Source organism: Ursus arctos, unplaced genomic scaffold (genome assembly GCF_023065955.2).
Source record: "Ursus arctos isolate Adak ecotype North America unplaced genomic scaffold, UrsArc2.0 scaffold_16, whole genome shotgun sequence".
NCBI classification, from domain to species: domain Eukaryota; kingdom Metazoa; phylum Chordata; class Mammalia; order Carnivora; family Ursidae; genus Ursus; species Ursus arctos.
In genome coordinates, this window is record NW_026622830.1 from 23,547,866 (window position 1) to 23,574,215 (window position 26,350).

The following is a 26,350-nucleotide window of genomic DNA, read 5'->3' on the forward strand; positions in this document are numbered from 1 at the left end:
TGGGATCGAGCCCCACATCAGGCTCCTCCGCTGGGAGACTGCTTCTTCCTCTCCCACTCCGCCTGCTTATGTTCCCTCTCTTGTTGGGCATCTCTCTATGTGTCAAATAAATAAATAAAATCTTAAAAAAAAAATGCAAGCCCACGTATAGTGCCGGTGGTTGCCTGGGGCTGAGGGTGGAGGCAGTGACGGACTGCAAAGGGACACAGGGAAGTTGTGACCTAGAGGAAAAGCCTTGTGTCTTGAATGGAGCAGTAGTTTCATTCGTGTGTACATCTGCGACAATGCAATTAATTGTACAGTTTTTTTTTTAATTTTTATATTTTTGAGAGAGCACTCAGACTGCATCCTCTCCTGCTTACTCCTCCAAAGGAGAAGAATGATCAATACCTAAGATCAATACCTAAAGCCAGCATCATGCTCAGGAGGGAACACTGCACCTCCTCCTCCCCCTCGTGGCCTAAGAAGAATTCTTAAGTTGTCTGTTAGGATGATGTAAATAATGAAACAGCTAACTAACATATATCGAGCACATGGTATGTGCTAACCATTTTACATTACATAATCTTGTTCAATCTTCGTTATGTGGTTTGTGTTAGAATCACCTCCACGTTTCATGATGTAATACCTTCACTCTATGATGATGTAATACATATACTCCTCCTTTTATGTATAAGAGGATAACAACACTTTTATCTTTAGGAAGCTTATGCAAACTAAATAAGCTCATGTGTGTTACAAGTATGGCACAGTGCTTGGCAGAACAGGGCTCAAAGGATGAGAGCATGTCTTCCTATTCCTTCATGATTGTCTGTCCCACTGAACACCTACCCCTCCCATTGGTCAAGAAAGCTCCAGGGCTGAGTTCTGTATTCTCCTAGCAACCTGCTCCCCTTTTTTCCTTGTCTCATTATGATTTGTGATTTTACCTTTATTTGTGTTATTCTTAAGACTACCACATCTCTTCAACTGTTCTTCAAGTCTCATAAAGGCGGGGGGGGGGGCAATTTTGTCAATGCAGTATTTCCCAACACCCAGTGTAGGGCTGGGGGATATAGTGCTCTTTTAAAAATATACACTGGACCACATCACTTTTTGGTTTAAAATCCTCCAATGGTATGTGGATTACACTTTGAATAAAGTCAAATTCCCAACCATGGCAAACAGGTCCCTACCTGATTGGCCACTATCTGCCTCTCCACCCACACCTTCTACTTATTCTCTCCACTTGGAACATGCTTATTTTCTTTCCCAAACACACCTTGCTGTTTCCTGAATCAGAGTCTGTTTCCTCCTCTTGTCAGCTCTCATTAGTTTCTCATCCTTTGGGTCTCAGCTCAAATGTCACCTGTTCCCAGAGCCTTCCCTGACTGCCCTGTCCAGTGTTACCAACATACTTCCACTAAGTTATTCTTTTTTTTTTTTTAAAGATTTTATTTATTTGAGAGAGAAAGCGAGTGAGCACATGAACAGGAGGAGGAGTAGAGGGAGAGAGAGAAGCAGATTCCCCACTGAGCAGGGAGCCCAAGGCGGGACTCCATCCCAGGACCCAGGGATCACAACCCAAGTGGAAGGCAGCCGCTTAACAGACTGAGCCACCCAGGAGCCCCCCACCAAGTTATTCTTGATTATCCAACCTGTTTCATCTTATTCACAGACCTGACATTTCGTTATATATTTATTTAATATGAATTATTATAGCTAACACTTAAGCACTCACCACAAGCATTTTTCATACATTAAGTGGTATGCTACTTAATGCTTATCAATGAGCTCTCCAAAGTCCAAAACTCTGATTTGTAGTGCTTGCTGATTTCTGTGTGTGAACACTCTCCTCGGAGGGTTTTCAAGCTACCAACCCGACATCACTGAACACCAATTTGGGAATTGACGGGCAGTAGCACACCATTATACAGTATTTGCCACAGAAATATAGTAGTGATAAATAACCTCAAGAGCACAGATAAAACAAAAATGTAGTAAAATAATTAGGAAGTAATGAGTTTTGATTTATTACCTTGTTTTAACATTGCAAGTCTATATAATTTAATTCTTAATAATTGTTTTTAAAAGCGACCCGAAAAATTTCTAAGCATTCCTCAATCGTTTCTAGCGAGTCCGTAAGGACGGGCGGGCTAACAACCAGCATATTTTTCAGATGAGGGACCTGAGGCACAGAAAGCCAGAGAAAGGTTAAGCAACTTGTTCAAGGCTGCAGAGCAAATAAATCTACTACTCCAAAATGTATCTTCAGAACCCAATATAGTGCCGGCACACAGGTGGTGTTCATTAAACAACTGTAGAATACATAAATGAACACATATTTAATATTCTTAAAGACACAAAAGGAAAACATCTAACATTAAAAGCACTTACACAAGAGTGAAATAAACTTGCTCACTATCCTAGGAAGATACCCCTTCACTAGCCTACTTTCGACAGCACCGAGCGTTTCTACAATACACCTGCTACTTTACGAGACGTCGCCCAACCCTATGATGCGAGCTGAGACGTCCCGCTCTACGTCGTCCCGCCCCGTCTCGCCGCAAGGCCTCCTGGGAGCGGTAGTCCCCAGTCTGGGCGCTCCGGCGGCAGTAGCAAGGCGCGCCTGACCGCGGAACTACAGAGGGTGGCGCACAGGTCGCGAAGCTTTTCCGCCTCGCGTTTCCCTCCGGCCTGCGCGCCCGCCCCAGCTATCATGGCGGCTCCCTTGGCTCTGGTGCTGGTGGTGGCCGTGACCGTGCGGGCGGCCTTGTTCCGCTCCAGTCTGGCCGAATTCATTTCCGAACGGGTGGAGGTGGTGTCCCCACTGAGCTCTTGGAAGAGAGGTGAGGCCACTGGCTGGAGTAGGTGGCCAAGCCCCGCCTGTGCTCTCCCGGCCTCAGTGAATGGGAGGCGGGGGCAGTGGCCTCAAGCTCAAGATACTGAGGGAACTGACCCGCTCTAGCTTCCTCGGAGAGGGCGGGAGGGCGGGGCCTGAGGGCGGGGCTGCCAAAGGGAGGGGTCGTGGGACTGTGGGGTGAGCTTTGGGCCTTAGGGACTGGCTCACCTGAGCTGAGGGGGTGTGTCCCCCTCGGTTCCTGAGCAGAGGTGCGTGGTCTGAGGAAGGATAGGTATCAGAAAAGGGAATGCTGGATGGAGTGTGATTTGCAGAGGGGATAGGGATTTGATGAGGGATCGCACCTGGGATATGGTATGGTATGTGGGGGGGGGGGCCCAAGTGAGGGGACCAAACTTGCCTAAGCGAGTAGAGTGTGTGAGTGTGCTTAGACGCCTGTTCCCAGTTTGGGACTTGCAGTGCAGCATTTCCTACTGTTTCTTAAATTTTTGTCAGGCGCTATTTTCTACCAGCGCCTACAATGAGATAAGAGTTTGTGCTGAAGTATGCACAGACTAGTGGGAGAGACAGATAGTTATAATCCTTTTTGAAAAATGTTCTTCCTGTACATCCAGTTCCTTCCTTGGAGTTTCAACGCTGAAGAAAGTGTCCTCTCTTTTTCCAGTTTCCTAAGGATGTGGGCTTTGAGCTCACTGTTGAAGGATGTAGAATTTGGAAATGGAGATTAGAGAAAGGAGAGTTCCAGGTAGAGGAAGGTAAACAGGATCAAGAAAATGTTGAGGAGTGCGAAATGTACAGAGTGGGGGAGAAATGGGATACAGGTTAGGTGAGGGCCAGAATTTAAAGATTCTTTTAAAAACTTTTTTACTGAAGTTCAATATACATACAATGCACATACAGTAAGTGTAGAGCTCGATGAATTTTTACAAACTGTGGATACTCATGTAGCTAGCACCCAGATCAAGAAACGGAACATTACAGAAGTAAGAGCACCCAGAAGTACTCTTTGTGTCCTTGAACTTAATAGTTTTTAAAAACTTTTTAAAAAGATTTTTCGTATTTATTTGAGAGAGAGAGAGCGTGAGCAGGGGGAGGAGCAGAGGGAGAGGAAGAAGCAGACTCCCCTCTGAGCAGGGAGCCGCACGTGGGGCTCAATCCCAGGACTCCAGGATCATGACCTGAGCTGAAGGCAGCCACTTAACCAACTGAGCCACCCAGGCACCTGTGTCATTGAACTTTAAATGCTAGAGTTCGGATGTTACCCCATAGACATTTTGGAATGGGTAATGGCATAATGAATGGTTGTTTTATGAATAATTCTATATAATATATATTATTATATTATTTAAAATACTATATATTAAAGACTATGGTAAGCTTCTTTTATCCTCCAGTTATTCTCTGTGTTAGATTGTGTTATTTCCTCCATTTTACAGATGAGGAAACTAAGATTTAGAGAAGTTAAGTAATATACCCAGGTTTCCCAATTGACAGATGGTAATTAAGGTAGTAGTAACTCTTCTGTGTGATGGTGAGAGCTTAGGCTTGATAATCTTTGAATATAATATTTGCATATAATTATTTGTTGAACAAACTGAATTGTTTGGGTTGAAGCCACTTGGTTCCTACTTTCTTCTGGATACCAGAAGCCCCGGGGCAATATTAGGCCCTCCTTCCTTTGTTCTCTTAGCACTTTATACATACCTCTATTAAGAGCATTTCTCACTTTTTATCATAATTATTGGTTTATATCTGGTTTCCGCACTGTACTGTGAGTTTCTTGAGGTCCAGAACTGATTTATTCATTCCTGAATCCTTTGTGCCTGGCATAGAGTAGTTGCTTTGATACTGTTGAATAAATATTGAAGAAAAGAAAATATAAACTCTGGTTACATATAGGATGCACACGGTGAAGGATCCAAAGATGAGGCAATGTAGTATGGTGATTAAGAGCACAGGGTCTGGGATTTTTTTTTTTTTTTTTTTTTTAGTAGGCTCCATGCCCAGCGTGGAGCCCAACACAGGGTTTGAACTCACCACCCTGAGATCAAGACCTGAGCTAAGATCAAGAGTTTGATGCTTAACAACTGAGCCACCCAGGTGCCCCAGGTCTGGGGTCTTTAAAAGTGTTTGAGTCTTTATTTCCCTCTGCCACTTATATCTGTGTGATCTCCAACATCAGTTTTCTCATCTGTAAAATAGGAAGTTATAATTTGTACTCCATTAAATGAGATAACCCATGTTGAAGCTCTTAGCACAAAAATGAAAGCCAAAATAGCTAATTGTAAGGTTTTTGAATTTAAATAATAGGGGAACAGTGGTGATATTGACTGAAATAGGTGAGTCAGAAAGGACAGCAGTAAGTTTGATGTGTGTGTAAGGTGATAGTATGATATTCAGAGGTTTAGGTAGGGAGCTTGGGGCCAGTGTCAGAACTATAGAGTGAGATTTGGTAGTCACCCATCTGAATCTGATTGGGTCAGGATAATTATTTGTCCTGTTTTAAGCAGGGATAGTGGGTAGAGGGATGGTACAACATCTGTAAGTATCACTTGTCTTCAGAGTATACTTTAAGATGGGATATTTTAAAAAGGAAGTGATTGAATTTAAAAGGCAGGCATTTAAAAAAATATTGAAATAGGAGCCCTTCTGGTTTCACATGACATTCATTATTTATTCATTTCACATGAGTTTTTTGAGTGACTAGTAGTTTGGGTGAAGGGCCGTGGATCCAAATAGATTTTGGTTGGCGAACAGATTTTTTTTTTTAAGAGCGAGAGTGTGTGTATATGTGGCCGCTAGGGTGGGAGGGGCAGAAGGAAAGGAGAGAGAGAATCTTAAACAGGCTCCATGCCTTGTGCAGAGCCTGGCTTGGGGCTTGATCTCAGGACCCTGAGATCATGACCTGAGCCAAGATCAAGAATGGGATGCCTAACCAACTGGGTCACCCAGGTGCCCCTCAAGGACTGATTTTTAATAGGATTAAATGAAAGGTTGTATAATTGAAGGGGACAATTCTTGTCTTCAAATATCTGAAGGGTTTTAAGTTGCCATGTTGTCAGTTCTTTCATGTGCAGATGACAGAATCCCAACTCAAACTGCCTGAATTATAATAAAAAGTAAACCTCCTGGCCTATGTAACAGAACAATCCAAGGTAGATCCTGACTTCAGGCCTAGCTGGATCCAGACTCAGTGATCTCATCAAGACTAATTCTTTCTCCATCTTGGCATTGACTGTATTCAGGAGGGCTCTTCTTGGGTATTGGCAAGATTGGCCCATAATAGCCTCTGACTTTTATATCCTTACAGTATCAGGTCCAGTGGAAAGAGGGTGACTGTTCTTCAATAAGCATAGCAAAAGCCTTGGAATTGAGTTACATTGAACTTATTCAGGTAATATTCCAATTCTTAAGCCAATTACTGTGGTCAGCCTAAGTCATATATCTTTTTCTACCTCTGGAGCACCTAGCTGGCTCAGTGGTGGAGTGTGCGACTCTGGATCTTGGGGTTGTGGGTCTGTGCCCCACATTGGATGTAGAGATCACTTAAAAAAAAATCTATCTATCTATCTACAGATATATATACCTAGTGCAGTGCCTGGTGTGTGAAGGGACAGCCAGGTTCAGGCCCGCAGAGCAGCCCAGGCAGGGACACAAGTGCCGGGCAGTCCTACGTGGAAAGGGCTCGGGCTCGCGCTCAGTGAAGCCAAGTGCAGTGAGTACTAGAGAGGACAGGGGCTTCTAGAAAACCGACGACCCGGAACTGTACTGTGGTCTGTTCGTACCTGTGCAGCCCCTGCATGGGCCAGTGCTTCGCTGGAAAGGATGGCTTGGAGGAACGGAAGAGGGACAGGCGACCCGCAGATGGTTTTCCTCACTTACAGCAGAGAGAGAGCATGAGCAGTAGGAGCGACAGGCAGAGGGAGAAGCAGGCTCCCTGCTCCGCGGGAACCCTGGGATCATGACCTGAGCTGAAGGCAGACGCTCAACCGACTGAGCCATCTAGGCGCCCCTATATTATTTTGATCTTTAAAAATTTACTAAAGCTTATTTTGTGCCCCTTTGCTGATGCTAATCATATCCTCTTGCTGTAATAAACACCATGTGCCATATATATATATATATATATATATATATATATATATATATCTACAGATAGATATATATATCTCCCTCCCTCCCTCCCTCTTTGGAGAGGGGCAACCTCCCGAACTGTGGAAGAAGGTGGTATCCCATAGGAAAACTACAGTGGTGTTACTAGAAGAGGGGGAAATTGATGCTGGGAGGCGAAAATAACAGATATCCATTATAAGAGGAAAGACATCTTTTCTGTGTCATTCATTTCTACAGACCTATCAGTTTATTTGATAGTCCAACTAAAATTTATACAGATTTCTTGCTTGGCAAATGCAAGCATGTGCTTCTCAGTCCAATAAAAATAATAACTAACACTGATGTAGCGCTTTCTGTATGACTGCCCCATTCGAAACATTTTAGATATGTTTAAGAGCTAATCACCATAAAGGCCCTAAGATGTAAATGGCCCTACATGTAAATACCTCATTTTATAGATGAGAAAATGGAAGCACAGAGAAATGAAGTCACATAGATGATGTTTTATGTGAATAGCTGTCAGTATTTAGGCATTGCTGTTCTACCAGAGTTCACTCTATACCATCTTATGTAGAAATCTGTCGGGGGGCGCCTAGGTGGCTCAGGTGGTTAAGTGTCTGCCTTCGGCTCAGGTCATGATCCCAGAGTCCTGGGATGGAGCCCCACGCCGGGCTCCTTGCTCGTTGGGGAGCCTGTTTCTCCCTCTCCCTCTGCTGTTCCCCCTGCTTGTGCTCTCTTGCTCTCTCTGTCAAATAAATAAATAAAATCTTAAAAAAAGAAATCTGTCGGAAATACTTTTGGAACTTTTTTTTTTTTTTTAATCATATTTTGGTCTTTCCTCAGCCTTGACCTAGTGATTAGGAATCAGTACAGACTTAGCTTCTTCAGTTCAGGGTAGAACCCAAGCTATTAGCACTTATTTAGAAACCCACCTCCAATATAGCCATGAGGGTCAGGGTCAGGAAGAGCACATCTGATAGCACAACTTGAAAAAAAATCAAAACCTCTATTGTTAAAATGGAGAATTAGTAAGCCTCACACAACAGTGTGTCACACAACAGTGAATTATAAGGCAAGCACTTTTGTAGCCATCATCCAAATCAAGAATCAGAACTTTACCACTTACTCCAAAAGCCTTTCTATATGCCCCATCCCAGTTACAGCCCCCCTCCGCCCCCTTCTTTAAGTAACTATTATCCTGACTTACATAATATCGTCATGCCATCTTTATATTCTTTTCGTTTTATTGCTCAAATGAGTGTCCCTAGTCACTACAGCTTAGTCTTGCCCCTAAACAAAAGTTTTTATATGTGTTTTAAGTCTCCCTTAATCTTTAAGGTCCCCATCCATCCCATCCTTTTCTTATCTGTTGAAGAACCCAGACCTTTTGACCTGTAGTTTCCTATAGTTCAGATTTGACTGAATGTATATTCATGGTGCAGTTTAACATGTTCTTGCATCATCTGTATTTCCTGCTGTATCTGGCAGCTGGATACCACAAATTTTTTTTTTTAGCTTTTTACTTGAAATAATTTTAGAATTACAAAACATTTGCAAAGATAGTACAGAAAGATCCGTATACCATTCACCCAGCTTCCTATAATGTTTACGTCCTGCATAATCATGGTACAGTGGTCAAGATTAAGAGAATAACATTGTTATAATACTGTTGAACAAACTGTAGTTGTTCAGAGTTTACCGTTTTTCCCACCGTTTTTTCCTGATCCAGCATCTGATTCAGGATGCCACATTGCCTTTAGTTGTGTTTCCTCATTCTTCTCCCATCGGCGAGAGTTCCTCAGCTTTTCCTTGTCTTTTGTGACCTTGACACTTTTGAAACATACTGGTCAGGTATTTTGTAGAATGTCCACCAATTTGGGTTTGTCTAATGTTTTCTCATAGTTAGATTGAGATCATGGATTTTGGAGAAGAATCCCACTGAAGTGATGTGATCCTCTCAATGTATTGGGTGGCGGTACATCATATTGAAAGGTCTTATTACTGGCGATGTTATCCTTAATCCCTTGGTTATGATGGTATCTGCCTGGTTTCTCCATTGTAAAGTTACTCTCCCTTTTTAATCCATAACTATTTGGGGAGTATATGTCGGGGCTCTGTAAATATCTTGTTTCTCTTTAAGTTTTTGCCCACTACTTTTTGCACTTACGGGTTGATCTGCCAGCACCAGTCATTACTGTGATGTTCTAATGGTGACTTTTCTCTTTTCCTCATTCCTTCTTCACTTATGAATTGGAATTCTTCTCTAAGGAAGAGTTGTCCCTTCTTCCTTATTTATTCAGTCATTTGTTTTATACCTGAATGAGTTCATAGGTATTTAGTTTTATCCTCTGGATTATAATCTATTATCTTTATTTTGATGCTCAAATTGTTCCATCTTTGGTCATTGGGACACTTCTGCAACCACAAGATGCTTTCTTTAGGCTTAGCTCATATTTTCCATTGTCCAGCCCTGGAATCAACCACTTCTCCAAGGAGCCCTGATTTCTTTTATTGGAGAATGTATTTAGAAAGCAAGATCTGAATGCTAGGTGTGTTCTTTGCTATGGGAATGACACTGTATCTTACTTTCTGGATTAGAAATACAAGGATACCACTTCTTTCGAACAAGCTGAATGCATATCCTTCTTGATACGGGGAGCTCAAAGACAATGTTTGTCTTTTGCTAGACGATATGCTTTTATGATCGCCCATAGGAAAAGTATATCAAGGTAACTAAGAATTTTTGCTTCATGGGATTTATCAGTTAAGAGTTGAGACACTTTATTGGAGTGCCTGGCGGCTCAGTCAGTAGAGCATGAGACTCTTGATCTTCGGGGTTGTAAATTTAAGGCCCATGTTGGGTGTGGAGATTACTTAAAAATTAAATCTTAAAAAGTTGAGACATTTATCAAAAGAACCCTTATATTTTAGAATAGTTGGAAATAATTAGTTTTTATGGTCAACTATTTTTTTTTTTTTAAGATTTTACTTATTTATCTGTCAGCACAAGCAGGGGGAGTGGCAGGCAGAGCAGGCAGAGGGAGAAGCAGGCTCCCCACTGAGCAAGGAGCCCAATGCAGGACTTGATCCCAGGACTCTGGGATCATGACCTGAGCCAAAGGCAGACACTTAACCGACTGAGCCACCCAGGCATCCGTTGGTCAACTATTCTGAAGCATTAGTTGTTGGATAAGAATCCCATGAAGCAGAAATTTTATTCAATTTCTCTGGTGCACTTTCCACAGGTGTTATTTTGGGGGGTACTCCAGGAAGAAGAATGGCTTAAAGCTGTGGGTTCTTTGTTGGGTTGTTTGTTTGTTTGTTTGTTTTTTTGAGTATTTTGGTTTTTACCCCAAACGGGCATTTTATTTTAAAATGTTCCCAGCAAAATATTATTAGGACATTGTTATATATGTTAGAATTTGGGGGCCCTGGTTATTCTTTTATACATGGAGTGGATTCCCTTTTATATTCTAGAGGGTTTTGTTACTCTGTAACTCAGATGATCCCAAATGTACTGTAGACCACGCCAAAGTTTTCAATCATGTGCACCAAGATAAGGACATGTAGAAAGTGTATCAGAAAGATCAGTGTGCTCAAGTGAAAATATTTTGAGTTTATGGTCTTCCTACACTTTTTAATGTTATAGATGGTGGTAGTAAATGGCAGTGGGTTTTTAAAAAATGTTTTTACATGAGGTTGACTCATCCCCCAGATCAATGGTCTGTTAAGTAATATGAGGTCATAGTTAATCATCAAGGTGGCAGAGCCATATTCCAAGTACTTGCCAGAGAACACATTCACAAATTCGCAGGTGTACAATATCCAATCCAGCAAAAGCATATCTGAGAGAAGTTACATTTCGGAAAATTGCCTGAAAAGTAGACAATCTTTTCTTCTAGCTACATACTGAAGAATCTGCCTCTGGGTTAAACCAGCGGAGACGGATGTCCCTGGACAGCATCTTACTGATCCTCTGTTGAGTTGCTTTTACTGCTGTGTGGTAGGATGCCATTGGCTTAGGTTGGGATTTACCCTGTGAAGTGGCTTGATGAATCATGTCCTTGGGTCTCCAGTAAAGCTGTTAGTGAAGGGTTTAATAGTTGTGTTACACTTCCTTGGGGGAAGTTTCTTTTTGGTCCTAGTATAAGGACCAGTGATAGCTGTCTTGAGAAATGGGGTCTGTTTTATTTTACAGCCCGGATGAACTGTGTAACTGATTAAGTTTCCTTCTAGGGTGAGTCCGTAAGTTTAAAGCCATATTTAAGGCCCACTCATTATAAATATATAGTTTTTTTTGGAACAGGCTTTGTAACTTTGATTTTGTTTTATTTATCTTTGACTAGGTAATTCAATCACAGGTTTCAAAAATCAAAGGTGCAAAAGGCTATATGATTAACAGGCACCTTTCCACACCACTTTCCTAGAACCACCCAGTTGTGTTCCCTGGAGGGACCAGTTTCTTATGTACATCAGTTTCACATGTGTACTTCTGAGATATTTTGGGCATATATAAGCTCATACATTTTGTAGGTTTTTGTGTGTCCTTTTTATATTTTTTCTTATCCTTCACTCAGTTTCTTTTAAAATTAATTTTCCTATTTCTTTCTAATAATTATGAAATAATGCTCATTGCTAATGATTCAGAAAATGAAGAAAAGGTAAAGAAACCAAACATCTTCTGTAATCTTATCAGCAGAGTTGGTTGCTGTATTTTTTTTTTCTTTTTAAGATTTTATTTATTTGTCAGAGAGAGAGCACAAGCAGGGGGAGTAGCAGGCAGGGGGAGAGGGAGAAACAGACTCTGACCGAGCAGGGAGCCCGATGTGGAACTTGATCCCCGGACCCTGGGATCATGACCTGAGCTGAAGGCAGACAGTTAAACTGACTGAGCCACCCAGGCATCCCAGATGGTTGCTGTATTTTTAAATTTTTATTTATTTTATTTAATGTCTAACTTAATATTTTTTTCCTCTTTCTTTTCTTCTTTCTTTCTTTCTTTCTTTCTTTCTTTCTTTCTTTCAGAGAGAGAGCACACACACATACACACACGTGTGCGGGCGTGGGGGGGAAGGGGAGAGACAGAAAATCTCAAGCAGACTCCCTGCTGAGCACAGCCTGGAGCTCCATCCCATGACCCTGAGATCATGACCTGAGCCAAAATCAAGAGTCAGACTTGAAACCGACTGAGCCACCCAGGCGCCCCTTAATATTTTTAAAGAGCACTGGCTGGTTATTTTGTCTCTCGATTTGGGTTTGCCTGTGTTTTCTCCTGGTTAGATTGGAGTTATGCTTTTTTGGCAAGGATACCACATTTCTGGCCTAAGGACCACGGACGTGTTTTTATCCCCATGTCCGTGAATCCCTTCAGGAGGTACTTGATGTTGATAGTGTGAACCGTTCAACATCCTGCTGCTGATATGAACTTTGGCCACACGATTAAGGTAGTGAATGCCAAGTTTGTCCACATGAAAGTATTTTTCCCCTTGCAAATATGGTTTCTCATATTTTTACATTCTGATTTTAGTATCCCTTGACAGTCTTGTCGTTCACCACTATTACTGTGGGGTCTGCGAAGTGGTGATTTTCTATTTCCAGCTTTCCTCCCACCTTTGATACTTACAGATCTCTGTGAGGAAGAGCTTTCTTTTCTCTTCCACTTATTTGTTTATTCAATTATTTATACCACAGTATGATTTTTAACTATAAAGTGTTTACCTATCTATCTATACATACACATGTGTATATATCCTAATTCATTTAGGTAAATCTCTATTAATGGACATTGGGATTATTTTTGAGTACTCTGAGCACCGTAAGGAACATGCAGTTATTTCCCTAGGATAAATTGCCGTAAGAATAATCATTTCAGTGTCCAAAGGCCCATACTTAAAAAGTACATATTTCCCCGTAGAATACACACGCCACTCAAGCAGCACATGAAAGTGACTGCCCATTTCCCCACACTGGGGACAGCATCTCTTACCAGCTTCCAATTTGTTGTCATATTATTTGGGGGAATTGGGCAAAATATATATAAAGGAACACTTCTTAGAGTCGGTAGAAATTACAAGGACATCAGAGAAGGCTCATAGTCTAACATAAAACTTTTTCCTGAGAGCTGCCTCACAGTGGAAAGGGATGCTCTGTATGGAAAAAAGTTCCGCATCATCTGAGGTGTTCAAATCAAGTTTCAAAGCCACTTGGTGGGGATGAGGTTAAGGGGGTTGGACAAACTGTGAGGCCCTTCTTGTTTCTGGGAGTATCTAACGCTTTGGTCTCTGGCCATCTGCATGTGTCTCTGAAGTAAGAGTGAACTTGGATGTCTTACTTTTCAGTGGTTGAAGGCCTCTCACTGTTGGACTTGGGAGTGTCTCCGTATTCTGGAGCAGTATTTCATGAAGTAAGTGTTCTTGTTTTCTTTTCTGAGTACTAAGAGTAGTTTATAGTCACAAATACCAAAGCCTAACCTCTGTTTTGTACAAACATTTGAAAAGATCTATTTTTGAAAATCATATTTAGAAACAGACCTTTTTTAGATGTCCTCTGCATAAGAAGGAGGTTTCACAATTGCAGTGGAAATGATCCAGATTAAGACTGTGATTTGGGGAAGCAGATGAGACTTCTGTGGAAGTTACCATTTTTATTGGCAAATAAATTGTAAACAGTTCCCAGTCCACAAATAAGTTGTATGCTAATCGTCATATAATTGGTTCTTTGGAACATGCTTTCCCATGAAAACTGTATCAGCAATGCTGGTTTCTTAGAAAGCCCACAAAATCCTCTTTAACGCATAACATTAGTTCTTAAAATAGTAAAATCATTCTTAGGTCACCATCATCCCTTGCTTGGGTTCCTGCAACAGCTTCCCGACAAGTCTTTCTCCATTCAGTCTTGCTCTTTTACTCTCTATTCTGCAGCCCTAGAGTCGTCTTTCTGAAATGTGAATCTGATATTGTCAGTGTCCTGCTTAGTACCTTTACTCACCACCGAACTCAGGATAAAACCCAAACACCCTAGGGGGCATACAAAGCCGCGTGGGCCCAGCTTACATTAACCACATTTCTGTCCACTGTCCTCTCCCCATTATTGTTGGTTATATCATTTTAAAGTAGGAATTCTCTATTTGAATTCTTAACCCCTCATTTTTACAGTTGTCTCTGTCATACCTACTTTGGGAACAATTCCTTCCTAACTTCCTAACTTACTTCTTTCTTCCTTCCTTCCTTCCTTCCTTCCTTCCTTCCTTCCTTCCTTCCTTTCTTTTCTTTCTTTCTTTCTTTCTCTTTTTCTTTCTCTCTCTCTCTTTCTTTTTCTACCTAGTTTTTTTTTTTTTTTTAAAGCATTCAGCTTGGTTCTCATGGGGATAACAACTGGCTTTTGCATTCATATTTCATTAGTTTGTATTACTATCTAATTGAACTACAATAATAAGAACTGCTAGCAGAAACAGGGTCAATTTAAGACTCTTAATAAGCACACAAATCGGCTATTGGAAACAGATGTGTGTGGGCATATAAAAATGCAGCCCACTAGCCGTGAGGGCTCAGTGTGCAGTCATCCTTGGGCAGAATGTTTTCTAGACAGAACAAGAACCCCCTGAGAGAGTTCTCACATAGTTTCGCTATGCTCCAACACCATATTCTCTCTTACCTTTGTGTTTTTGCTCATTTTGTCATCTCTTTATGGAGGGCTTTTTTCCCCTCTTTTTGTGATTGGCTTTACTATTTAGATATTAGCTTAGATTTTACCTCCTTCTAGAAACCATTCCTCATCACCTTAGACCGGTTAGGTGTTCTTCCTGAACATCTTCCAAAGCATCTTGTGCTTATACTTTTAATGGCTTATATCATACTCTTGAAATTGCCTCTGTACTTGTTTTACCTGTTATATGTTCCTCAGAACAAGTACTGGTACCTTTTCATTAAGTATTCCTAGTGCCTAGCTCTGTATCTACATATGTATTCCAATCCCTCCTTTCCTTCTCTCTTAATAAAGATTTGTTAAGTATATACCAAATGCCAGCTATGCTGCTTGGTGCTAGGGATACAAAACAAGACACAGTCCTTGGCCTCATGGTACTTATTTCTGAGAGCAACAAACAGTAAGTTAGTAAAAAGGAAACAGATTTCAGAGCAAAGAATATTACCAGGGGTAAAGACGGTTATTTCATAATGATAAAGGGGTCACTTCCTCAAGAGAACATAACAATCCTAATGTTTATGCACCTGATAACAGAGTTTCAGAATACATGAAGACTGACAGAACTACAGGGAGAAATAGACAAATCTACAATTATAGTCAGAGATTTCACTATCCCTCTCTCAAGGACTGATATGACAAGCAGATAGAAAATCAACAAGGATGTAGAAGCCTTGAATAGGATGTCAACAACTTGACCTCTTTGACATTTATAGAACATTCTATCCAACAGCAACAAAATACATAATCTTTTCAAGTGTACATGGAACATCTGCAAGATAGACCATATTTTGGGTTATAAAACAAGGCCCAATAAATTTAAAAGGATTGAAATCATACAAAGTATATCTGACCACAATGGAATTAAATAAAAAATAAATACCAGAAAGATGTCTGGAAAATCCCTAAATATTTGGAAACTAAGTAACATGCTCCTTAATAACCCATGGATCAAAGGAGAAATCAGAGGGGAAATTAGAAAGTATATTGAACTGAATGAAAATGAAAACACAACCTATCAAAATATGTGGAATGTCACTAAGCAGTACTTGGGGGAAATACATAGTGCTAAATGCTTATATTGGAAAGGAAGAGAAGTCTCAAACTGATGACCCCTGTTTCTACTTTAGGAAACTAGAAAAAGAAGATAAATTTACCTCAAAGTAAGGAGAATAAAAGAAATAAGATCTGAGTGGAAACAAGTTATACAGAAAACTGAAAAACAATAGTGAAAAATACTGAAACACAATTGGTTCTTTGGGATGAACTGTAAAATTGATAAACATTTGGGAATGGGGATATATTCATTATCTTGGTTGATGGTTTCATGGGTATATACATAGGTCAAAACTTATCAAATTGTATACTTTAAATATGTGAAGTTTATTTTATACTAATTATACTTCCATAAAGCTAAAGTTAAGAAAAAGTGGGATTTCAGTTAAATGATAAGTAAGTACATGTAGAAAAATAAAGCTGGGTAAAGGGATAAAGAGTGATGGTCATCCATGTGTCAGTGTTTTAGATAGTGTATTCAGGGAAGGCAGTCCAAGGAAGTGAAATTTGAATAAGCGATCTAAAGGAAGCTGGCAAGCCAGATATGATGGCTCTGCTTTGGGAATGTGGCTGGCATTTGTGAGTTGGATAAATTCTGCCTTAGTGTTGCTAAGGCAGAATGAGCAAAGAGGAAAATATTAAAGACAAGTAGTGAGAAGTTAGGAGTCAGATTATGTAACACTTTTTATAGACTGGTTAAGAGTTCAGATTATCTGTATCTGTCTATCTATCTATCTATCTATCTATCATCTATCTATTTTTAGTATAATTATTTTTAATGTCTAGAATTTATAATATGAGGGTGAGAGCTTCCTCCCAGACTCAAGTTTATAAAATCTCAATTGGCTGGTGAGGCCAGTTGGGATATTTCTTGTCTAATTTGGTTTCTAGGAAGACTGCATTTGAATCCTCAGTGGTCATTTGATCAAATGGAATTATGTTGTTCATCTTCTCCAGCTCTCTTGTATTCCTCAGTCCTGGCGAGAGACAAAAACTCAGCACGACTTTTCACATCTTTTTTCTTCAGCATCCTGGCACAGGAACCTTCAGGGCATTAAACTTCTCAAAGTCATTTACCAAGCCAGCCTTTACCACATTGACCTTGTGTAAGTCCAATCAATAGCAGGTGGATTCTTAGGTAGAGTAGCTAGCTTGATGGTAGGGGTCTCATTCCAGGACTTTAGGGAGTTAGCAGTGGCCTTTTGGTCTCGGGGTAGGATCTCCCAGAGGACTACTCGGTAAATGCCTTATTTATGAATGTGTGTGTGTGTGTGTGTGTGTGTGTGTGTGTGTGTATGATTTTAAGTAATCTCTGCATCCAGTGTGGGGCTTGAACTCACAACCCCAAGATCAAGAGTCGCATGCTCTACCGACTGAGCCAGCCAGGTGCCCCTAAATACCTGTTAGAGCAAGTTTTTGCTCAGCCATTTTGAGATCCTTCACCAGCCCTAGTAGCCCACACTAGCACGTGGATTTTGTTTTTACTATATTGAGAAAATAGAGACTTTTAAACCAGGAGAGAAGTGATTATATTTATTTTACATTTAATAAATACTGCCGTGGATACTGCGAGGGCAATTGACTGTAGGGGCAAGAGGTGAAGCAGGGAAAATGATTAGGAAGGGTGCTTATGCAGTAGTCTAAGCAGGATGGTGGTGGCTTGGAACTAGTGTGGTAACAAAGAAGGTGGCGAAAAGTGATTCGATTCTTTAAAAAAGTAATAGATTCTAGTAATACTTTTAGGAGTAAACTTATTAATAGTGTTGATATGTGATATGAAGGCAAGAGAGGATTCAAAGATATGATTCAGGACAGCAGGTGTTTGTCCTGAGCAACCAAGTGAATGATCGTGTTATTTACTGAGATGAGGTGGACTGAGGGAAGAGCAGATTTTAGTGAGGCAGGAAATAAAGAGTTCAGATTTCACCATATTAAGTTTAAAGACATTCGAGTGACAACGTTAAGGCAACTGGCTATGCAAATGTGAAACTCAAGAAGAGGTTCAGGCTGGAGATGTAAAATTGGGATCTGTCAGCCTATAGATGATATTTGAAAATGGGCTTGATGTGATTACCTCGTGTGTGATAGCCAGACTCCATGATGGCCCCCCCCAAATTTCTACCTCCAGGTATTCACACTTGTTGTAGTCCTCTCTCACATTGTACCAGAGTTGGCCTGTGTGACCAGTAAGCTATGGCAGAAATGATGGTATGTCAAAAGACCCTGTGGCTTATTAGACTTTCTCTCTTGAAAAGACAGAGAATAGACAACCTTTATGAGGAGTTTGGCTCTAAAGGAGGGCAGGAATATGGTATAGTAGCTAAAGGCAGATGTACAGTAAAAACATTTTATTTTTTATTATTTTTTAAAAAGGTATTTATTTGAGAGAAAGCACATAGGAGCGGTGGGGGGAGGGGCAAAGGGAGAGGGAGAACACAGAGCCTGATTTGGGGCTTGATCCCAGGACTGGAGATCATGACCAGACTGAAGGCAGGTGCCCAACCAGCTGACCCACCTAGGCGCCCTGTAAAGACATTTTATGTATGAGAATCTGCCCTATATTTATCACAGCATTGTTTATAATAGCCACGATATGGAAGCAACCCAAGTGTCCAGTGATAGATGAATGGATGTGTGCACACCCACACTCATCCCCACACACACAGTGGAATATTATCCAGCCATAAAAAAGAATGAGATCTTGGCATTTGAAACAACAACATGGATGGACCTAGAGGGCATAATCTTAGTGAAATGTCAGAGAAAGACAGTTACCATATGATTTCACTTATACGTGAAATCTAAAAAAACAAAGCGGGGGCACCTAGATTTTCAGTTGGTAAGTGTCTGACTCTTGATCTCAGGGTCATCAGTTCAAGCCCGCATTGGGCTCCATGGTGGGTGTGGAGCCTACTTTAATTAATTAGTCAATTAATTAATTTAAATAAAATAAAGTGAAATAAAAAACAAGTGAATAAGCAAAGAAAAAAGCAGAAACAGACCCATAAATACAGAGAACAAACTGATGGTTACCAGAGTGGAAGGGGGTAGGGAGATGGGCAAAATGGGTTAGGGGAAGTGGGAGAAACAGGCTTTCAGTTATGGAATAAAAAGAAATGAAAGGTACAGCATAGGGAATATAGTCGCTGGTATTGTACTAGCATTGTATGGTGACAGATGATAGCCACGCTTGGGGGGAGCATAACATAATGTATAAACTTGTTGAATAATCACTACGTTGTACACCTGAAACTAATGTAACACTGTGTGTCAACTATACTTGAATGTAAAAAAAAGAACATGTGGGGGTGCCTGGCTGGCTCAGTTAGTAGAGCATGCAACTCTTGATCTCAGGGTTCAAGCCCCACATTGGGTGTAGAGCCTACTTAAAAAAACAGAAAGAAAAATAAAATAGGATAAAAACAGAGAGGGAGGCGAACCATAAGAGACTCTTAAAAATAGGAAACAAACTGAGGATTGCTGGAGAGGTGGTGGGTGGGGAGATGGGGTAATTGGGTAATGGGCATTAGGGAGGGCACTTGATGTAATGAGCACTGCATGTTACATGCAACTCATGAATCACTAAATTCTACCCCCGAAACTAATAGTACACTATATGTTAGCTAAATTGAATTTAAATAAAAAATTTTTTAAAAAAGAAATTAACATGTAAAAACTCTTAAAACTTAATAAAATAAAATAACAAAAAAATGAGACTGTGCATATTTGGTTGCTGGTGGGAATAATCCTGTTTTTAGAGAAGTTGATGATGTAAGAAAGAGGATAATTGAATGAGCAGTGTCTTTGAGGAGGCAAGAAAAAATGTGATACAGTTCACAAGGGGAGAATTTGACTTCAGATATGAAGAAAGGAAGTTCATCCATGATCAATAGGAAATAGAGAATATAGGTATAAATATGGGAAGTTGGTGAACTGGGTAGTGGGAAATAAGGTGGTTCTCATTTAATTGCTTCTTTTCTCAGTGAAATAAGAAATGAGGTTGTCAGATGAAAGTAAGAAATGGGGAGGAAAGTTGGAGGTTGAGGACAGGGGAAGATGTGAAATAGTCCTTTCAGAAAGAATATGTCAAACGAATGAATGGAAGAGCCATATCTAGCCATTTAACCATTATTTAAAATGTTTCTGGGAGAAAATGCATTCTTAGCTACAATGAGGGAGTCTAGAACGCATTCTTACTCCTCACCAGTGTGTGTGTGTGTGTGTGTGTGTGTGTGTGTGTAAGTGTAAGTAAAGGGAAATAATGGTAGAAGGTAGTAATTTCAGCTACAAGAAGCCATGTTAACTCTCTATACTTGTGTAAGATAACCCCTTTAGGACTGAACAGTTACTTCCTCCATACACAGTGGAGGTGACCTCACAGTGCTTTCCTGCATATGGGTTGTTTCTTTTCCTGCATATGGGTTAATTTGCTTTTAAGCTCAGTGTTCATAAATCCAGAGCAATCTATATTTCAGTACAGTTTCTTTAAGTAATAAAACATAAAGAAATAAAATTATGTCAAGCCAAGTGAAAACACTTTGGAAGAGAAAGTTCATTGTTGCTTTGCATTTTTTTTTCTTTTTTAATCTTCAGCAGATTTTATTATCTAGTTCTTAGGGAAATGTAAAAGTGGAGAAGGAAATTCTGCACAGGAGTGAAAAAGAGAATTTGGCAACCACGTTAGATTTTATGACTGCCTTCAACAGAGGTTTCTATTTTCTGTGGTTAGCCAAGTACTGATTGTAAAATTGTGAGTTCCTTCATATTTACCCTACCCTGACTGGGAATGGTCACCCACATGGAAACGTAGCATGAAGACAAATTCTATTCACTGTGTAGTTGTCTGTAATAATGTGATATACAATTAAACTAACTATTGTGTACGTGTTAGCTCATTATGGAAGCCAGCCCATTTGCTGATAGGCTTTTTGAGAACCATTTATTTGTTCTGTCATTTCTGAGACCTACTTAGTGCCATTCTAAACTATCTAAAGCATCAAAACACTTTGAAAGCAGGCCATTGGTAATATAAGTATCAAGTTACTACTTCTTACTGACAAAGATAAATGCAAAAAAGAATATTAGTAGATAGTCTTAAAAAGTTTAATTCTTTTAGAACTTTGAAACGCTAAGTTGATGCCCTTGTTTTCTTTTGAAAACAGGTGGTAAAAAGTTGATCTCAGGTAGCTAATATATTGAGGTTTACTGTATATATGTTAGGCACTGTGCTAAGCACTTTGTGCCCATTACTGTTTACTCCTCCCAAGAGCCTTGTGAAATAGGTCACTATTCTTTTTTTTTAGATTTTATTTATTTATTTGACAGAGAAAAAGAGAGAAAGAGGACAAGCAGGGGGAGTGGCAGGCAGAGGGAGAGGGAGAAGTAGGCTCTTTCCAGGACCCTGGGATCACGACGTAAGCTGAAGGCAGGTGCTTTACCGACTGAGCCACCCAGGCATCCCAGTAGGTCACTACTCTTATTTTATAGCTGAGGACACTAAAGTTTAGAGAGAAAAGGTACACAGGTGGAACATGGTTTTAAACCTGAGTTTAACCCCAAAGCCTTGTTCTTTTTACCACACCAGCTTACTGTCCCTAAAAAGCCTGTTAGTGACCTTTGCAATATTATAGGACATTTTTTGCATGAGGTTGGGAGTTGGGAAGAGGTCCTCCTGAGTCACCAGCAAGGGTTCACTAAAACCAAGCCACGCACTATCCTTCTGGTTCTGATGGATTGGTGAACTAGCTTATAGTAGCAGACCAACCCTCCTGCCAAGGACAACTAGGAAAGGAGGATGAACAGGAAAAAACATCTGTTTGATGGTACTAGAAAGTATCAAGATAGCCAGGAATGAGGGATTGAGATCCCAGAGAGGAAGGTACAAAATGTGAGACTAACAGTCTAAGCTGCTTTCTCTTTAATGCATTTATCAATTTGCAAGTGGCACAGGCTGAGAGCAGAGAAAGAGAACAGAAATTGGCTGTTACGATGCTAAGGAGTTAAGTAGAGCTATAGTGCTAAAGAAAGACATGCAGGTGCACGGCCAACCAAGGTGGCAGGGCTCTGGCAAAGGTCTTGGCTTCCAGTTGGGTCCTCTGAAGGACTACACTGAAGGAAGGAATAAGGGTAGAACACATATAGACCAATCTTACAAAAAAAATTCAGCTTAATTAGCTAAACTCTAATTAGATTAAGGTGATGCAGTTCTATTCTAATTGCTTGCCAGAAGTTTAAAGAAATCCTTTCTGAGGGACGCCTGAGTGGCTCAGTTGATTAAGCGTCTGCCTTCGGCTCAGGTCATGATCCCAGGGTCCTGGGATCGAGCCCCACATTGGTCTCCCTGCTCAGTGGAGAGCCTGCTTCTCCCTCTCCCTCTGCTGTTCCCCCTGCTTGTGCTCTCTCTCTCTCAAATAAATAAATAAAATCTTTTGAAAGAAATCCTTTTTGGAAGAAAATACTTCATGCAGAACCTCTACAGTTTTCCCTATATGATGTCCATCATTCATTCAAAAGTTACCAAGCATAATAAAAGACAGGAAAAAAATAGGCACTAAAGATTCACAGTTGATTCAGATATCGGAGTTACCAAACTTGGATTCTAAGATAACAGTGGTCAGTGATTAATATGCACAAAAAATAAGTGACAAGGTAGAGAATTTCTCCAGGAAACTAAAATATATAATAATGAGTCAAATGGAAATTCTAGAACTGGAAAACGTAACAGCAAATTAAGAATGCAATAGGCAAATTTAATAGCAAATTACACAAAGCTAAAGAGAGGATTTATGATCTAGAAGATAGATCTGTAGAAAATACCTAGACTAAAGTTTGGAGAGAAAAGGATAGAAAACAGAAGGGGAAAAAAAAAATTATGAGATACGGTAAAAAGGTTTAACATACATAAATATGGAGTTCCAGAATGGCAGAAGAGACAGAATGAGGCAGAAACAATATTTGAAGAGATTAGTAGCCGAAAAATTTTTTTAATTTATGAAATATTTCAATTCAAGAAGCTCTATAAACCCAAGCAGGATAAATTCAAAGAAAAACACACATTTTAATAAAACTGCTCAAAATCAAAGACAGGTTACAAGCAGCCAAAGGGATAGTCTCTCTCAGAGATGAAGATAAAGACATTTCCAAGCAAATAAAGATTGATAGAATTTGTTGCCAGCATTTAAAAAATTATAAAAAAGCAGGATTATGGTTCTCAACAACATCATGGAATATAGGAAGGAATAAGTAACAGTGAAAAAAGGAAGATATGTGGGTAAATTTAAATAAATATTGACTATATAAAACAATAATAATGCCTTATGGGTTTAAAATACATGTAGAATTAAAAGTTGTAGTACCAGTAACAGAAAAGGTTGGGAGTAGCTATATGGAGTTAAAGTATTTAAAGGTCCTTATATTACTTAGAAAGTAGTAAAAGTAGTAATTTATATTATATGCTAATTAAAGTCAAAGACCTATTCCATAATTTGTAGGTTAATCACTGAGAGTATAGTAGCTAAGTGTATAACCAACAAACTAGTAGAGGAGAAAATGGAATAATAAAAAATAATGCAGAAGCAAGAAAGAAAGAGAAAATGGGACAAATGGAAAATGGAATAGTAAGATGGTAAACTTAAACACAAATACATCTATAATTACATTAAATGTAAATAGACTAAAAAGCCAACTAAAAGATAACAGTTGTCAGATTAGGTTAAAGAAAAGTAGGGGCGCCTGGGTGGCTCAGTCGGTTAAGCGTCTGCCTTTAGCTCAGGTCCTGATCCCAGGGTACTGGGATCGAGCCCCACATTGGGCTCCCTGCTTAGCGGGGGGCCTGCTTCTCCCTCTGCTCCCCTATTCCTGCTCTCTTTCTCTCTCAAATAAATAAATCTTTTAAAAAAATAAAAAAATAAATTAATGAAATGGAAAACAAAAATATAATAACCAGAAAAGTCCAAGTTTGTTCTTTGAAAGACTAATTAAATTGAGAAACCTCTGACAAAATTTGTCCAGATTAAAAAAAGAAGGTACAAATTACCTATATTGGGGATGAAAAAGGGAAAATCGCTATAAAATCAAAATTATATATTATTAAATATGGCAGTAAATTTGAAAATGTAGATGAAATGGACAAAATCCATAATTTACCTAAGCTGGCAAGAAAAAAATAGCAAACCTGAGTAGTGTTCTTTCTGTGAAAGAAATTTAATCTGTAATTAAAATCTCTTAAATCCCGTGCCAAGATGACTTCACAGTGAACAAATTTCCCCGGATATTTGAGGAGGCAATAACACTAATAATGTGAAACATCTCAGAGGACAAAAAAGGCGGGAAAACATTTCCCACTTTATTTTATGATTTCAGTAATCTTGGTTTACTGTGGAGTTCCCCTTGGCTATTCTATATGGCTTAGAACTCAAGTTTACCTCCTACCTTTAATATGTTTACAGTTCCTCAACAGATATTTAACACGTCATATTTTGTTCTCTTTACTCAGTTCAGCAGATAGCCCCCATAGCAAAAAATGATCCAGTGACACTTAATTATTCTGTATGTACACTGGCCAACTAGCATAAAGTAGTAACCCAGAAAAGAAAGAGATTTTTGCTGAGAGAATAGCTTCTTCCCCATTCCCTACTCTGGAAACTGATAACAGTAAGATTTAAGTTAATTTGTTTGTTTGTTTTTCTCCTACAGACTCCATTAATAATATACCTCTTTCATTTCCTGATTGACTATGCTGAGTTGGTATTTATGGTAAGTAACCTCCCACATAAAGTCAATATGTATATATCTTTAGAGTCTTTTATCTTGTTGTTTTTAAGAAAAAATGTCTTTTAGGAGCTTAGGAGTTTCTGAGAGTATAAAAGCAAAAACCTATCCTTAATTTGAATTCAAGGAACTGTGATAGTATTCTGGAAGTATGGGGAGTAGTCTCTTGACATTTGAGCAGTTCCAGTTCCTTATACTTGGTTCCTGGACTGTATAGTCTCAAACTTCGTAGCGCCAGGATTCTATGATTAGTTTTAATTGTGGTGCCAGTGTAGAGGGCATCCTGAATTTCCTAAGCATTTTTCCATGCAGTGGACATAGGTCTGATGAGACTCTCAGGGGCAATAACCTTCAAAGTTGAGATGACAGGGCTGTTTTGAGAGATAGTAATTTGAAACGCTTGCCTAATGTAGGGTTGAAAATCCGGGTCAAGGGGCGCCTGAGTGGCACAGCGGTTAAGCGCCTGCCTTCAGCTCAGGGCGTGATCCTGGCGTTATGGGATCGAGCCCCACATCAGGCTCCTCCGCTATGAGCCTGCTTCTTCCTCTCCCACTCCCCCTGCTTGTGTTCCCTCTCTCGCTGGCTGTCTCTATCTCTGTCGAATAAATAAATAAAATCTTAAAAAAAAAAAAAAGAAAAGAAAATCCGGGTCAAGTAGGAGGCCCGCTAAAGTCTTCCTTAATCGTTATAATGGTTGCTGTTAACTGAGGACTTACTTTATACTAGGCAGTTGATGTACATCAGGCCTGCAAAGCATTGGGTGTTATTGCTGTTTTACAGAAAACTTAAGTAAAGAGCTTGCAATTAAAGAACAGACGTGGTACACCAAGCTAACATAAACCTTGATGGGTGCCAGTCCTCAGGGTTTTCCAGTCAAATCTCCCTGAAAGGCTTTATCTTTGTAGTCAAAGTGAAAGTTGAGGTTCTGCCTGACTGTAAGAGTTCATTACCAAATAGTCCACCAGTATCCAAAAGATCTAGGCCCTGGCAGCACTCCATGGCTCCTACACTATTATTTCTCTTTCTTTTGACAGATAACTGATGTACTCACTGCCGTTGCCCTGTATTTTGCAATCCAGGACTTCAATAAAGTTGTGGTAAGTAGTCAGTGGGTGACACAAAACTGGTGGAGTTTTTGGTAGTCGTCTGGTCTCTGTTTTTACAAAGAATCAAAGGTCACGTACTTTAGGATCCAACTGTTTAAAAATACTAAGAAGTGGGAGTGAAGCTACTGGCCTGTTAAGCCAGCCCTGGAATGGTCAAACCCAAACCAACAAGACAGCTTTACTAGTAGATACAGAAAGGTCATTTTAATCTGTGTAGCTTAATATCCGTTCACCTGTCCAAGTTCAGACTTTCTGGAGCAGAGCTGAACTACAATTATATTAGCGAGGGGCCTTAAAAATCTTCCTTTCATGAATACAGCTTTTTTTTTTATAATAATATTTTTTATTGTATTATGTTAGTCACCATACAGTACATCCCTGGTTTTTGATGTAAAGTTCAATGATTCATTAGTTGCGTATAACACCCAGTACACCATGCAATACGTGCCCTCCTTACTACCCATCACCAGCCTATCATGAATACAGCTTTTAACTGACTTTGTTATGCCTATTTGAGGTAAAATTGGATTCCCAGTGTAGTTTCTATTTCCCTATAGGGAGCAATCTTATTTAGAAAATTTGGCATGTAGTAAAAGCCTGTAGAAAGTATTGATGTAAACTTTAGTCTTAATCCCTATGTGATAGCCAAGGGGAATGGTATATTGTGACCATTTTTGTTTTCCTGGGTTCCGAGAGAGTTAACAGATTAACCATATGCACTATCCGTGTAATTATTTTAAAAATTGGCTGCAGTCCTCTTTGATTG

The 26,350-nt window shown here is 39.8% G+C and overlaps 1 protein-coding gene and 1 pseudogene across 5 annotated transcripts in view; one reads left to right on the forward strand and one right to left on the reverse strand.

Moving 5' to 3' along the window:
* Positions 1–332: 332 nt before the first annotated feature.
* LOC113258867 (small nucleolar RNA U3) lies at positions 333–517 on the reverse strand (annotated as a pseudogene).
* Positions 518–2,654: 2,137 nt separating this feature from the next.
* Positions 2,655–26,350, forward strand: part of PIGU (phosphatidylinositol glycan anchor biosynthesis class U) — an 80,097-nt gene continuing 56,401 nt past the window's right edge. For 3 of the 5 annotated variants that reach the window (XM_057312578.1, XM_057312577.1, XM_057312576.1), the window contains exons 1-4: positions 2,655–2,828; positions 13,291–13,355; positions 24,404–24,463; positions 25,513–25,575. In XM_057312578.1, coding sequence (XP_057168561.1) covers positions 2,699–2,828; positions 13,291–13,355; positions 24,404–24,463; positions 25,513–25,575 — 318 coding nt within the window. In that variant the 5' untranslated portion in view covers positions 2,655–2,698. The remainder of the gene's footprint in view (positions 2,829–13,290; positions 13,356–24,403; positions 24,464–25,512; positions 25,576–26,350) is intronic. The other 2 variants (XM_026503327.4, XM_057312579.1) reach the window with 2 other exon arrangements.